General features: G+C 39.3%; 1 protein-coding gene across 1 annotated transcript in view; it reads right to left on the bottom strand.

The window, feature by feature from the left end:
* Positions 1-16,129, bottom strand: part of GMDS (GDP-mannose 4,6-dehydratase) — a 558,168-nt gene that overhangs the window by 304,143 nt on the left and 237,896 nt on the right. Inside the window, exons 5-6 of the mRNA XM_024204061.3 lie at positions 13,926-14,118; positions 13,027-13,131 (exon numbers count right to left, since the gene is read on the bottom strand). Of these exons, the coding sequence (XP_024059829.1) occupies positions 13,027-13,131; positions 13,926-14,118 (298 nt within the window). The remainder of the gene's footprint in view (positions 1-13,026; positions 13,132-13,925; positions 14,119-16,129) is intronic.

Here is a 16,129-nt window from a genome sequence, read left to right as displayed (position 1 = left end):
CACTGGGGTAACTGATTTGCATTGTACTACATTGCCAAATAGGTATTTCCATTTTATTTCTTATCTTTTCTTTTTTTAAAATTTGCTAGTCTACTCAGCTTTCTGGTTAGTTAAAATAGGTATTTGTGGAGATTGTGATAAACTTTGGGAGGATTAGTCGTCTTGTTTTAGAGAGTATGGCAGAGTGAAATTATTTGGGAGGCTAATGGGATAACCTGTTGTTGGTGGCTGGTTGCTGTTGCAGATGAAGTCTCTTTTATTGGATATCTGGCCACAGTAGCTGTGGCCCTTTGATGGCCACATTAAAATGACTGAAAGGGTATAGGAACAAAGATGTGTCCTAGGAATAGGATGGCTATGGGGGAATTCAGTTGTTTACTCCTTGGGCCGATGAGAGGTGGAGACAAGGCTGAAATGTGTTAAATTCTGGAAATGTCTGAGGGTCCTATCTGAGAAATCCCAACTCCTGCGATACTGCCAGAGTTGACAAAAGTTCTTAAGGTCCTGGTAAGAGGAGAATACCTGTGCTGCAATGCACTCCAGCCTGGCCCCCATGCCAGGAACTGTGAGTAGAGGCTTGTGTAGAGACTTTATATCAGCTTTACAATGGCCAAGGATGCTCCCCTCACAGGGGATACCCTCAGGGGTGAGGAGGAGGAGGGGGGCAGAGCAGAGCAGTGAAAAAATGTAGCATAACTGAGGATCAAGCCCACAAAATTTTGTGCTCCTGTACTTCAGTAACAATTAGTATCATGAAGATGAAATGTACTATGCAATTACTAATTGTTATTATTTCATATTCCCAGAGCTGCATCGACATAAGAACATAAGAGTGTCCATCCTGGGTCAGACGAAAGGTCCATCTAGCCCAGTATCCTGTCTTCCCCCAGTGGCCAATGCCAGGTGCCCCAGAGGGAATGAACAGAATAGGCAATCATGAAGTGATCCATCCCCTACCGCCCATTCCCAGCTTCTGGCAAACAGAGGCTAGGGACACCATCCCTGCCCATCCTGGCTAATAGCCATTGATGGACCTATCCTCCATGAATTTATCTAGTTCTTTTTTGAACCCTGTTATAGTCTTGGCCTTCACAACATCCTCTGGCAAAAAGTTCTACAGGTTGACTGTGCAGTGTGTGAAAAAATACTTCATTTTGTTTTAAACCTGCTTCTTATTAATTTCATTTGGTGACCCCTAGTTCTTGTGTTATAAGAAGGAGTAAATAACACTTCCTTATTTACTTTCTCCACATCAGTCATGATTTTATAGACCTCTATCATATGCCCCCTTAGTCGTCTCTTTTCCAAGCTGAAAATTCCCAGTCTTATTAATCGCTCCTCATACAGAAGCCGTTCCATATCCCTAATAATTTCTGTTGCCCTTTTCTGAACCTTTTCCACCCCCAATATATCTTTTCTTGAGATGTGGTGACCACAACTGCACACAGTATTCAAGATGTGGGCGTACCATGGATTTATATAGAGGCAACATGATATTTTCTGTCTTATTATCTATCCCTTTCTTAATGATTCTGTTTGCTGTTTTGCTTAATTTACGTTGAGGCACATACAAGGAAGATGACAAAGCAACAATACATTTCCTGTGCCCCACTGAAATATACAAATTTGAGAGGACTTCTTGCTAACACACAGCAAGCTGGAGTCTTTTCTTGTCACCTGGAGGCCAGTAGATAACTACTGTAATCAAAATGAGTAAGATGTCATTGAATATTTGCCGTTTATGGTAAATTGACATTTTAAAGTAGATTAATTTATGAAATATACTAACCCCTATTTTTCTCTCTCATTATCAGGTAACCTTCACTGTGCGCGCTTGTGCTTCCTTGCTTCCCCCCCCCCTTTCTTCTTTATATTTCTATTTATAAAAACAATAAAAACTATTTAAACATATGGGAAAAATACAAAAAGAAAAGTCAGTGAATGTCTAACTGAAAAGGGCAAAATTAGTAAATGAATTATTTACATTTTCAAGCTTTAGAAGGGAATTACGAACAATGGTGAGGGGCTAAAACAATTAAAGGTTACAAAAAGAGAAAGTAGTTGACAGCATGTCCATTTTTGGTATTATTTAGTATTAGCGCTTAAGATCAGAAAATCCCAACTCTGGATGTCAAGTGGCTAAAACAAAACATTCTACCCCTTATAACAGTTCAAATATATTTTTTTAAATATCTACTTTAATAAAAAAAAGGTTCCTTCTTCTGAGGAGTGTTTCTACAAAACAATTTTGTGCCTAGAAGCATTTTTCCAGTGCTGGTTATTTATTTATTTTTAAATTCAAGTATGAACTCTAATATTAACATGTACCTACTGCATTTTATACAACGGAAAGTCAAAAAAGGGAAAGTATGCTAAAACTGGAAAACCCTTCAGTACAGTGACTACCTCATTTTATTACTAATTCTGTGGGATATTATAACAAATTTGACAATGTTACTAAATTGTTTTGTTAGGTCATAGCTCTGCCTCCCTCTAATACTCTACCCTTGCTTTTACTATTATTGTATTTATTAGGTGATTTCATGCCTTGCGACACGAGGCAACATTTTGTCAAAGGTTTTCTTATATGTCATATGTTATCCTCCACTTTCCATCTTCCACCAGGTGGTATCCGGTGAAGGGCTTGTCTAGGAATACCGTTTTTTGATATCCATACAATATGTCCAAAATAATTCTGCCCTCTTTTTCTAGTCCGTTGATCAATCCTTTCTCACATCTCAACATTGGCTACTTTGTCCCACCAGTGAACACTGAGTATTCTTCACAAGCATCTCTGATGGAATGTGTTAAGTTTCCTGTTGTGGAATAGCATTCGCCAAGCTTCAGAAGCATATAGCAATGTGGTAATCACAATGACATTGCATAACTTTACCTTGGTTCTTATGTGAATCTCCTTATTTTTCCACATATTTGCCAGTCTAGAAAAAGCTCTACTTGCCTTCCCAATTCTTGCTTCCATCTCGTTATGGAGTTGCCTATCAGCATTTCTTGTCGTTTCAAGATATGCGAACTCATTAACCATGCTGTATTCATTACATTCACACCATTGTTGCTGACACCTCTTTCAATGATCATGACTTTCATTTTCTTTTGATTGATTCTTAATCCTACTTTGGCAGCCTCATCTTTGACATAGATAGTGGTCTTTTTCATGCATTGTCATCTGGATCCAGTAGAACAATGTTAAACAACGTCAGTTGGAAAGCTGAGATCTTTAAATTTTTCTCTACTCCACTTAACTCTTCTACCTTCCTTTGATGTTGCTTTTCGCATCCCATAATCTATCACAATGCAGAAAAGGAGGGCGGTAAGATTCAGTCCTGCCACATTCCAGTGACAATATCAAACCAATCAGTCTCTCCACTTTCTGTCCTTCATAGCATTTTGAACCTTCATACAGCATCTTGGCCAGTGACACTGTTTTTCTAGGAAGCCCATACGCTCGCAAGATCTTCCTATGAATGCAGTTGAAACCTTTGATGAATCTATGAAATTCAAGACTAGTCCCTCTCTGGTAAGCAAGCCCTTTCTCAATCCATTGTCTCAGGGTGAAGATGTGATCTACACACAATCTTTTCGGTCTAAAGTCTTCTTGCTCAGTACACAGTTTTTCATCAGTTCAACATTACAGAACACTTTCCTGGGTACAGAAAGTAGTGCTATTGTTTGCCAGATATCACACACCAGTTATGTTTTTCTTCCAATTCTTTCTCCCAAACTATATCAAAGTTTATTCAATGTTGTTGTAGCCATGTCAGTCCCAGGATACTAGAAAGACAAGGTGGGTGAGGTAATATCTTTTATTGGACCAACTTCTGTTGGTGAGGGAGACACGCTTTCAAGCTGCACAGAGTTCTTCCTCAGTTCTGGGAAAGGAATTTTCATTTCAAACAGAAAAATCTGATATCTTCCATTGTTCTATGCAGTGTTGTTGTAGCCATGTCCTGGGACTGACAAGGCTACAATACCACTGCATACCACAATGGAAGATATTGAATTTTGCCATTTTTTAGCCGCTTAATTGTTTTCTCCATTTCTGCTTTTGAAATTTCTAGCAATGAAATATTTAATTCTTCACCTTCTTTGCATCCATTAATTGGAGTTGTTAGCTCTGGTTGATGGAGTACTTCATTAAAATGTTCTTGCCATTGTTGTTGGTTTTTTTTTCTGTTGCCATTGTCAACAATCTTCCATCTTTTGTTTTTACAATACCACTGTGACTGAACCATTATGACAATTGTTTACACATCTGAAACAGTTTCTTGGAGTCACCTCTCAGTGATGCTTCTTTGGCTTCTGTCACTCTTTTGTCAAATCATTCTCTTATCTTTCCGACGTAACTTCTTTACCTCTTTGTCTTTCTCTACATACCCCTGTTGCAATGTGCATTGTCCTTCTTGTCCTGTCACCCGTGTTTGCCTTTTTTTCCAGACTTTTCTTTCCTCAATCAATTTCCATGTGCATGGATATATTCACTTTTTTCCTTAATCATCTTGATCCAAGTGAATTTGTGCCAGCCTTCTAGCAAACATCTCTAACAAGCACATTGTTCTTCGATATCATCATTTATTATGCACCACTTTTGAAATCCGTTTGAGAGCTGGATTTAAAAACCCCCACTGATTCCCAGGTCACATCAAATACCATCTCTCTTTTCTTATTGGTTTGTCTTTTTAGTTTTATACTAACTGTTCTGATGACAAGATAACAGTCACTCTCTACATCAGCACTTGTAATAAATCATGTAAACCGCAGTGATCTTTTCCACCATCTGCTGATGACAATGTTATCGAGTTGTTTCTTGGTAATACCACCATGTTTGTTTGTGTTTGCCCCCCGACACATACTTTATACGTACTGCACAGCTTCATGAATCATTCACTGGTGTCCATCTGCCCCTCAGTTCCGTGTTTACCCATGCAATGCTCATACCCAAGGCTGTCATTACTGACTTGGGCCTTCATAATCAGAACCGCCATTATAAGCATGCACCCAATTTGTCTTCTTGTAGAATATGTCTTTTGCTTGCTTTTAGCTGGTTGCTGGCTGAGGTGCCACTAAACTAGTGCCACAATATCATCCTCATTATCTGTGGAAATACATTAGATATCAAAGCCCTCACTCTCTCCTTCATTGCACTTTATGTAGTTATTTCCATGTGTGCAAAACCAGTGTAAAATGCCACTAAATCATAATGGTTGCATTTTACATACTGTTTGCAGAGGTATAAATGACTGCACAAGATGCAAGACAGTAGAGAATGAGGGCTCAGATGTTATTGACATTTCTAGAAACTTTGCTATGATTCAATATACTAATGAAGCAAAAAGATTGCGGCAGATTAGATATGTACTGTGACTGCATCGGGCATCACTGATGCCATAAAAATGGAATGAGCTATTTTATATTTTTCAAAGTCTTAGTCTTTCACAAAACTTTAAAATAATGTTTTGGTTTGACATTTCACTGAGTAGTTCATAGTCTGCATATTATATGTTTCAAAAGTATCACAAGAATATCATAATATACTCCTGGAAATGTTAAGAACAACAATAGAAGGCTTTGCTAACAGATTATATAATATTTTGTAGATTGTGTTGAAGTTTATCATTCCTATCTTAAGTTGCATAGTGAAAAAAAATCTAAATCAATAAGAGGAAATAGTAGAAACTATAATCCATTAATTCTTGTCAATGCTGAATGAGACACAAGGGAATGCATGATTTAATGACATGAAGATGCCTCTAATAAGATAACAGTTTGCTCAAGGAGAGATCTGGATTGTAAGCACAGCTGTTCCAAAAATCTAAACCCACAGGCAAGAAATTACTGATTTTGTTGTTGTTGCAATAGTTATATCCATAAGCAGTTAGATAAAATAGTGCTAGACCCCTTAGGAATACCTAAAATATATAAGCAAAGAATATGAGCTAGAGAATCTTCAGATGATGAACAGATTCCCATAAATAATTATGGCAAATATGTGATTTTATCTGGAACCATTCAACACACAGGCCTTTCTTCTTCTAAGACCTGGTATCCAATTAAGGATAGATTATAGGCAAAACTAGATTCAGACCTTGCAAACATTTACAAGTGTTTCTAATTTTGAATATATGAGTAGTTCCACTGAAGTCAATGGGAATACTCACATGCGTAAACTTAAGCACACATATAAGTGTTTTCAGGATCAGGCCTTTAGTTTGGAAGTTTCAGGTTACTGTAGTTACTGGTAAAGTTTTTTTCTCCCCTAATGAAACCAACTCATACTTAGCCATGACTGTGTATCTGTGATGGATGGACTCCTTGGGAAGTCACCTGATGTGCTGAGATACCACTGAGTCTACCTGTTCTGCCAGCATGGGCCTCCTTTTACCCATCTTGCTGAGCCAGGCTCTTAAAACCTACTCTAGCACACACACACAGGCAGGGCCACATCCCGCTGCAGATCAGCTCTGAGAAGACTCAGCTTGAGGGACTTGCTCCAGTACTCAGATGTCCACCTCCCTTGGAGTACAAACCCAAAGATATATTATATTTGCCTTTTCCCTCAATGTGGAAGAGGGTATGCACAATTTCTCGACCACCCCAGTTAGAAATCACATCAACTGGGTTGTATTATAAACCAGAAATAAATGTATGAACTATAACAGGTGTAGTTTAAGTAGTTAAGAAGGAGATAGAACAAGGCAGATTACTAAGAAAATAAAACAGCATGGAAACTAAGCTTAATGCACTAAAGAAACTGGTTACATGCAAGTTCTCACCCTAAATGTGGTTCTAATAATCTTCTTCACAGGCCAGACGCCCTTCCAACCTGGGCCCAGTTCTTTTCTTTTCCCCTGTTCAGTCTTAGTTGTTTTCAGCCGTCATCTCGCAGGGGAGAACTGACGACCTGGATTACCTCACTCCCCACCCTTAAATAGGATTTGCATAAGGCGGGAGTCCTTTGTTTCCTAGTTTGACCCCCCTTCCCTCACAGTGGAAAGTTACAAGAAGTCCCAGGTAAAGTTTTAATGTCAGGCGACAAGACCACCTGACTCTGTAGAGCTCTTGTAGCCATTCTTCACAGGCTGACCCACAAGTTCACAGGAAGATTAAGCTCTTTTATAGTCCATTGTCCTTGTTGATGGGCCATCCACCCGGTCTGGCTTTTAAATTGTTGTACCTGAAGTGTTGGCAGTGGGCATCACCCAAAGTAGTGTAGTTGAAATACAGATACATAGTCAATATTCCTAATTTCAGATACAGAAATGATACATGCATACAAAGTATATCATAACCTTTCCAATGATATCTCATATGAGCCATCTTGCATAAAGTATATCTCAGTTATGTCATTCATATCATAAACATATTTTCATAAAGAATATCAAATGACACATCACAGTATCCTTGTCCAGTAGAGGCCAAGTACTAGAAAAGCAAAGATGATAAAAGTCAAGATTAAGATGAACAGTTAGCAACACGACAGAAAAGCGCAATGACATGGGTGTGGGCTAATGGTCAGAGCAGGGAGTCAAAACCAAAGACTGCATCAGGTACCAAGACAAAGGTCAGAGTCAGAAATGGAGTCAGGAGTTGGGGATAATGTCAGGTACCAGGCCAGGCATCAGACAGCGTCGGGGACCTGGAGTAAGGCAGGACGGCATGAACTGGGAGTAGACGGGGGTCTGGGATAGGAAGACAGGAACCAGGAGCAGTTAGGAATGCAGGGCTCAGAAGTCAGGTAAGCAGGAAGGGTCTGTAGTCACAGCTATGGATTTTGCTAGATGCTCAGACAACTTCCTCTTGTTACTTCTTGGTTCATATAGTACTTCTTAGCCAATCAGGGGGATGGACGTTTCCAGAATTGGGAGCTTTCAGGGCAGAGCCCCCTGCAAGTTAGCCCTTTCCTGGACCCCTCCCTAGTTCCTCAGGTGAGCTGCTGGATGGCAGTCATAGTCTGAGTGCTGCCTAGGGCCCTGTGGGTCCTGTGATCCCTCACAAGAAGCTGAACAGCAACTGCGCATATTATGATTTGTTCTAGCCAGTAACAGCTTCTTGAGCAGTAAAACTAACCAGATTCATGTTTTAAAAAAATATTTGATTCAGATACTACCTTGTTAGGGCCCATACATGCACCTAGACAGGTAGTATAGTCACTGTTCCTACAAAGCAGTCTGTGCAGTCAGACCCTTATGCTCACATATAGTCTTATTGAAGTATGACTCTCTGCTATTGTAAGAATGCACTTCCCCAGATCACTTCTCAGGATCAGGCCCATAATAAGGAGAATGAGCCAGTAAGAATTTATATCTTCAGGCCACTGTATGCTCGCTCTGTTGAAACATGCAAACTAAAAATACATGAAGTCATCGTGGCTGCTAAATGACACACAACTGTCTGAAGCAACTACTTTTACACTGGCTATAGTGCCTTGCCATTCAATACTATTATGACCCAACACGCCTTCTCCTCCCTGTGCACCAAGGAGCCATTTAGAAATGAGTAACAAAACTACTTCATTAATATTTGCTACCCAGAGGCTTGAAAGAACACCTCTCACTGGCCTACCTTTGTTGAAACATATACATTACATGCTGAAACCTAGCTAAAGCAAACATTCATGGGGCAGATAAAAACTGACTGCTTAGTAAAACCAAATACTGACTGGCTCCACTTATGCAGAAGACAGGAGGGAGCCTTCCAGTTTGTCTCCCCAGTTGGAGAAACAAACAGAAAGGGGAAATGTTAAAGAAAATGGCCAGCTCTTCTTATGGGAGCCTCAGTAGAGGGAGCTGCCATGTTGTAGGGCTTCCTATTAGATATCACCATACTACTACTGCCCTCTTAGGATACACAGGCGAAAGAGGCATGGAGAAGGTAATCAAAACCACTAGTACAAAGATATCCAAAGTAAGCATTACAGTATGTCAAATATATGAAACAAATCACAAATAAAATAAATAAAAGTGAATACAACGGCTAAGATTACCCCCACTCTTTTCAATTTCATGATTTCTTTTCTTTTCCTCTTTTTCTTTTAATCTGACTACAAGTACCTTGACAAATGCAGCCTGCAATCTAACACCAAGCAGTTTCCTTCACGGCTGAGAGATGTCACAGAAAAGAGCAGTTGTATCCTTTCCCTCTGGCTATACAACAATTGTGTGATGACAACTGCTTCACCTGGACTGATGTCAGAGAAACATGTTTCCCTAATGAATGATCTAGAAAATGCCCTAGGTGGAGTAATAATATTTATATAATATTTATAATTTAACTATTTAATAATTCACTTAGTTTTTAAATGCAAAACATGTTTTGATAACCATTTTTCCTTAGTTATACAGCACACTTAATGTAGTTTTATTTAATAGAAAAAAATCCTGTGTTTGTGAATTTTTAATTGAATTTGAATTTTCATCCAAACAGAGCTTGACACAAATTGGAAATAAAAATGAACCATCTAGTATCTAATAAATGTGTCATTTGGCATTTTTAACATAATAAAAAAAAGAAAGTTTAAGGATCTGAATAAATGTAAGTTAAACTACATAACTGCTTAAATAAATATATAAAGATATAGTGTATCCTCCTGGTTAGCAAAAAGAAGTACCAAATTTAGTGTTCAGACTATATTTAGTTGCAAATTAACACTGGTTAGAAACCAATAAGAATCAACCTTTTCTTTAGGAAAATAACTAAAAGTACGAATTCAATACACAATTAAAATTGATGTTTTAAATCTCTGATTTAAAATCAATCCACCTGATTACCTGAGTATTTTTTAACGAAGAGTTCCTTTCACACACCATTCCAGATGAAAGTCAAAAGTCAAAATGGCTGCTTGCTCAGTGCTGGTTTATGATGAGCTGAGTGGCTAAAATTAGAGCCACAAGATGTTCCTCTCTGGGACATGAGATTTCCTGGGGAAGTCCTGCTTTCTCAGGGAAGGAGGGCGGTCGGAAGAAACGCTGTGAGCGATATTGCTGCTGACTGCCTTAGTGGCACCTCTTTGTAGCCAGGATATAAACTCCTAATGAACATAAAGTCTGGGAGTCGTTAAACGAATGCAGGATCTCATCAGTTTTGTCTGAGAACAAAAACCGACCACGAAAAAGTAAGTCCTCTGTAGTTTGCTGCACATCTAGAGCTATATCAGAATTCTGCAACCATGAAGCCCTCCTCAGGGACACAGCTGAAGCCATAACTCTGGCCAAAGTATCTGCCATGTCCAAAGCTGACTGCAACAAAGTTTTGGCCACAATACAGCCCTCCAAAATGAACGCCTTAAATTCTTCCCTGGAGGTTTCTGGCAGCTTATCCATGAATTTGGATACAGTGTCCCATTTTGACAAAAGTCATATATGTATAGCAGTACCTACTTGTTCACGATGTGCATCTGTAAAGATGAAGTGTTATGAATTTTTCTTCCCACCAAATCTAGCCTCTTTGATTTCTTGTCCTTAGATGTGGACATATACCTCCCTTGCTGTGATCTGTCATTTTCTGCAGTTACCATGAGAAAGTTAGGAGCTGAGTGGGAATAGAAGCACTCAAAGAACATAACATTTCTCAGAATGATTCGCAGTGGGAAGCAATGAAGCTGGAGTGTTCCATAGGGACTTCACAGGCTCAAAGGGATCTTCATTTATCAGGAGAGCCACCTCCCCGGAGCTGATGACAGCAGAACATCCAAAACTTACACGTGTTCTCCTGTACAAACTCAGTGGGGATGCTCAAGGCGGAGGCCATAAACTTCAGAAGGTCTTGATATGCCTTAAAATCTTCAGGCACAGGAGAAGCAGAGGCCCGTACTCCGGTGATGATGAAGCAGGATGTGATTCTAATGGAGGCTCTTACAAGGGAACCAGCTCTTGTACAAGAGCCTCAGGCTGAACCAGCTCAGGAGGGATGACATCAGCCTCTGAAATGGAGGCAACCAGGACCAGTGAGCTTACCCTGGACTGCGTTAAAGAGCGGGATTTCATGGACTGAGGGATATCCAAAGAGTTTCAAGGAGGCCAGTGGGAATACAGATAGATCCCCAGTCAGTACTGAGCTAGCAGCTCCTTTCCCTACTATAGGAGCAGTGCCTGTCAGGTACCAACAGCGATCCAGAGACAGTCTAAAATTCTTTCAAAAGCAGTGCTGGGGGTGGGGGGAAGTGGAGGAAGATGCCCCTAAACCATATCCCAAGGAACCCTGGAAGTCCTCATATGACAGTTAGTGCCAACACCAATGTCGCTGTTACTAGACTCAACGGATGCCCCACAGTCGGTACCAGAGTTGATAGTAGAGACACCCACTGGTCAAGATGCAGTACCGAGGAGCAGTTAGATGGACCAGCTGCATCCCACATGCCAGTGGAACCACAGTGCCATCAGCAATCCTCTTAGGAGAGGAAGAGGAATCTCCTTGAATCCTGGAATGGTCTCAGTTCATCTTCTGGGCTCTCTTTCTCAGAGGATCAGGGAAAGGCAAATGACCCTTCTTCCCCTTAGAGGAGGCACCAGTCCTCAAACCCAGAGCAACGTCATTTGATGACACCAAAGGAGACTGTGGGGCCGATCAATCAGCGGAGTCCCCCAGTGCCAAAGTGAGCTTAATAGCCTGCTTCAAGAGATGCTGCTTTCAGGCACAAGCCCCTCACCACCTGCATTCTTCTCTTGAATGACTTGTAGAGGAAGCACCTTTCTTTAATGTGCCCTTCTCCCAGATGCAGCAAATACCTCAGGTGGGAGTCACTGTTGGGAAGAGCCACCCCACACGTTGAACAATGCTTAAACCTTGGCGAGGGCACCACTTTTAGAGACGCTAACTACCTAACTAAAAACTAAAACTAAACAAAAAGGTACTATTTAACCACAGTAACAAACTGACAACTATATACAACCAGAAATCTCAGAAGACTGATACTGAAAGTGTGAGGTAAAACACCACACAGAACGAACTAACCCTAGCCATAGGCGATAAGAAGGAACTGTGGGGTTCGGGGCGGGGGGTGTCCATAGCGAAGCCACCCTTAGATAGCCAGGGAAGGGGCTAGGTCTACAGACACTGTGGATACTGCTAGGAAAAGTTCTCCAGCTTTAGTGCGCTGGGCGCACACACACAAGTGAAATACTCGTCTGAAATCACTGAAAGAATCATTTGAATTTACTTTTCATTATAAACATGCTGCAAGAAAAGGTTTCTGAAGTGAGAAGCTACTTTCATGTGTTAATTCAGCTTTCATTTACAGTGCATAGTTAAAGCTCTACTAGTTTACGATTAGTGGAAATTCACCAGTATAAGATGAGAGGGAATTAAACTAATTGTGGTTTATAACTTACACTTAAAACAAATATTAATTGTTTATGATGCACTGGAAAGGGTTTATTAAATGGAACATAAGATCATTTGTATTCTGTTCCCTGGCATTGCTATCAAGGCTAACTGGAATCAAATGGAAAGGCATTTTAAAGCTATGTGTGAGAACCTTCACAGAAAATACTGCAGCTGGTTTACAATCTATATATTGCCATGCACACCAGCATAAATATATCTTATGAATTTAAAAATACTACTATTCCTACCCCTTATAGTATTTGTGTGCAAATGCAATGCCCAAGTGCTTGAAACTGTGTCTGTTAAGTGCAATTGCCTACCCTAAAGAAAACCTTCCCCTTAAAATGTCTGTTTTAGGCTTTAGAGTTTCCATACCCATCAGGATGAATAAGAAAGTTTACAGATGTTGTTTCAATCTGTGTAGGACACTATTACATTGGTTCATATGAAGAGCACTACTTCCTATACCAAAAGGGCTAGAAATGGAAATTTAAGTTTGAAAATGAAAACTTGCACTGTGCAGACTCAATCTATCACAGGGGCCAACTAAACACATCAAGCAGGCAATCCCTTGACATCCCTGCTTCAGAACACTGGTAAATTTAAATTAAACCTGTGGCTATACTGCTCCATTTTTCCTGTTCAGATGTACAATAGGGTGGCAATAGAGTTTTTCAAAGATTTTCTAACCTCTCCTGGGACTCTCATGATTGAAGAGAATGCCATTCACAGCAAAGAGATTGTAGGCCTCCCTGAAGTTCACCACAATCCAGTAGGCATACAGTTTGGCTGCTCCTACAAAAATAATTTAAATATTACATATACAATCACACCCATATACTTACACACACAGTGAGATAAATGCATTTCTTAATAGAAAGATGAACTAGAGTTTGATTAATTCTCTCAGTGTGTCATATTTCACCATAAAAAAAGCCAGCCCAATAAACAGCAACTGAATGAGAAAACACTCCTTTCTGTAAAGCCATAGTCCTGGCTAGGAAGTGTTAAGGCACCTTTCACTTGTTTTCCTATGCATAGCACTTTTTCTTTTACAATATAATTAACACAGTCAGAGCGTGTGAAATATGCCACAGTGGTGACCTCTGCTAATAAAAAAAATTACTTTGGGGGAATAAAAGAAAATCTGGTGCCTTAACACTTCAATTGATTTGAAATTTTATCACTATAGTCTTCTATGCACATTGCTTTAATAAGTGTTTCAAGTTAGTTCATGAGAGAAGTGAGCTCTTGGGAAATTTTCATTTAGGCAACAAAAAAAATGAAACCTTATCACTTCAGTGCTATCTTACACCTCTTCACTAAGAAGGAATCACCCCTCCCTCTCACCCGTTTAAAGAGTTCTCCGCTCCAGATCTGAATGAACAAGGTTTTGTGAAGTGAGATGGTAATTTCCAACCCTCAGGCAATGGCAGCAAATACTTTTTATTTAGTAATTTATAAAGGTATGCTTCTGAACATGTTTAGTCGCTTTTGTTCTATCTTTATTTTAATCTCATACCCAAATGACTTCAGCCCTGAGACATGAGGAACAGAGTGGGCGCAGGCGCACACACACAAACACTCACCATATGGAGATCTGGGATAAAAAGGGGTAGTCTCCTTCTGTGGTATTTCTTGCACTTTCCCATAAAGTTCACTGGTTGAGGCTTGGTAGAACTTCACAGAGTTGATAAGGCCACAGGTCTTAACAGCATCTAGAAGCCGCAAAGTGCCAACTCCATCAACATCAGCAGTATATTCTGCTAGGTCAAAAGAAATCTTGGCGAGGGAAAGAGGAAGTAAAACAATGACAGAGATTTACTAAAGGCAACCACAAATGCAACAAGTATACACAACTGATTCACATTTATACTTTGCTATCAATAGAACCAGCTGTATAGGTTCAGGCTGATTTCAGTTTTTAATTTACAAAAATATCCAAAATGATTTTTAAAAATACACTGATAACCAAAAACAGACTTCTGCAATTTGACTACAAAACTAAAAAGCAAAAAGAAGCAAAAGTCTAGGAGATTGGTAATCTGCTGCCAAAGGGCATTCCCATCCCTAGATTATTCCCACTATTCCCAGCAGATGATGCAGATTTGTGATCCTTCCTTCTCCTTTAGTCCATGTTTTGACAACAGTGAAATAGTTAACAGTGATGACCTTTAAATTACTATTATTGGGTATCTGAACTATTATTCCATTGAAAAACAAGGTAGTTCACACTTTTCAAATATATTGTTTCAGGCTCTCTGCAGATTCAGGCAGAAAAAAACTTCATTCATTTCACACTTTTAAGTGTTTTTTTCCCCCTGCAATCATAAAAACTAGAGATTTAGGGCTTGTCTGCATAGCAACTGGAACTAAAGTAACCAAGTCAAATGTAATGCAACATCTCTAATTACTTTGGTGCAAGCCTAATTTTTAACAACATAAATTATATGAAAATAAAGCACTCTTATTCCAAAATAAGAGGGTCCTCGCACAAACTTCCATTGAAATAACTAAAGATATTAATTAAAACCAATATAACTACTTCAGTTCCAGTCTACTGTGTAGACAAGCTCTTACTAAAAAAAAAAAAAAAAAAAAAAAAAAAAAAAAAACCTGACATTCTGGAGAACAAAATGGAAGCCTAAAAAAAAAAAAAGTGTGAGTCTGCTGATCTGGTGTAAACCAGCATAATTCAAGCCCTGATTTGGTGGGGAGAGGGAATAAACAATTTCGTGACAGATTGATTTTAAAACACAGCAGCTTCTTGAAACTTTTCAGGGCTTTGAAAGGTCAAAGAATGTGATAAGTAGCATAAATAAATATATTTATCACGTCGCTCCAATTTATCACATGGATACCACCTTCAAATATATGAGGTGTATATATGAAATAAATTACAAAACTCCCCTTGACTGCAATGGGGCCAGAATTTCCTGCATAGTATATATTATTTCTACTGTATTCCCAGATGATAATCCTTACTCATATGCAAGTCATAGCAGACTATCGTACATGTAAATTGTAAATGTACCTCAGGTGAGCTCAGATGAGAACAAATCTTTTCTAAAAAATCCCAAATTACAAATTCTCTGTCCAAAGTGAACACTGAGCCTATAGTAGCAATACTAGAAACACAATGCAAGCTTTTCCCTATTCCTTGAGAATGACCTCAATCTTCACCTGGAAAAATCACTCTTGAGGGTGTGAGGTAATTCTGCCTCCATGTTTGCCCACTCCCGAGTGTCTCTTGAGCAGAAACTGACAGCTTTGTGTGCGCTTGGTGTTTTTGTAAGGTGGGCTATTGTTCACTAGGGACTGGGCTCAAACCACTAAACTCATTTCAATTAGGACTGCAGGTTAGACTAGAACGGCAGCCATGAAAGTGAAAAATGTGTGCTTTATCGGCTAAACATTCCAACTCTAATAATGTATCCTAAGACACTTTACACAGTACAGGGGCAGTAATGGCTTGCACGTAAATAACTGGATAACTTCTTAACATGGGACATATTTTTTGTGACTTCATTCTGGCACTATAGAAAACAGAGCTTTATAAAACAGAAATTCCTTACGTAGATTATATAGACAGATTTGTAAATGAATCAGACCACAGAAAATTCAGGATTTGTCCAATATCAAATTATCTACCTTTCCTCTATACATACTGGTTCTATGAAGCCAAATAAAGATTACAGATAAAAAAAAATCTAAGCCCTCTCCAAGTAAGAGCTCTTAAAGAAAAAAAATCTACACTGACTGGTCAACATTTAAAGTACATCTAGATTGGTGA

The sequence above is a fragment of the Terrapene carolina genome, unplaced genomic scaffold (genome assembly GCF_002925995.2).
Source record: "Terrapene carolina triunguis isolate 2854851 unplaced genomic scaffold, T_m_triunguis-2.0 Scaffold53, whole genome shotgun sequence".
Lineage (NCBI taxonomy): Eukaryota > Metazoa > Chordata > Testudines > Emydidae > Terrapene > Terrapene triunguis.
This window is presented reverse-complemented; position numbering and strand designations above follow the sequence as displayed.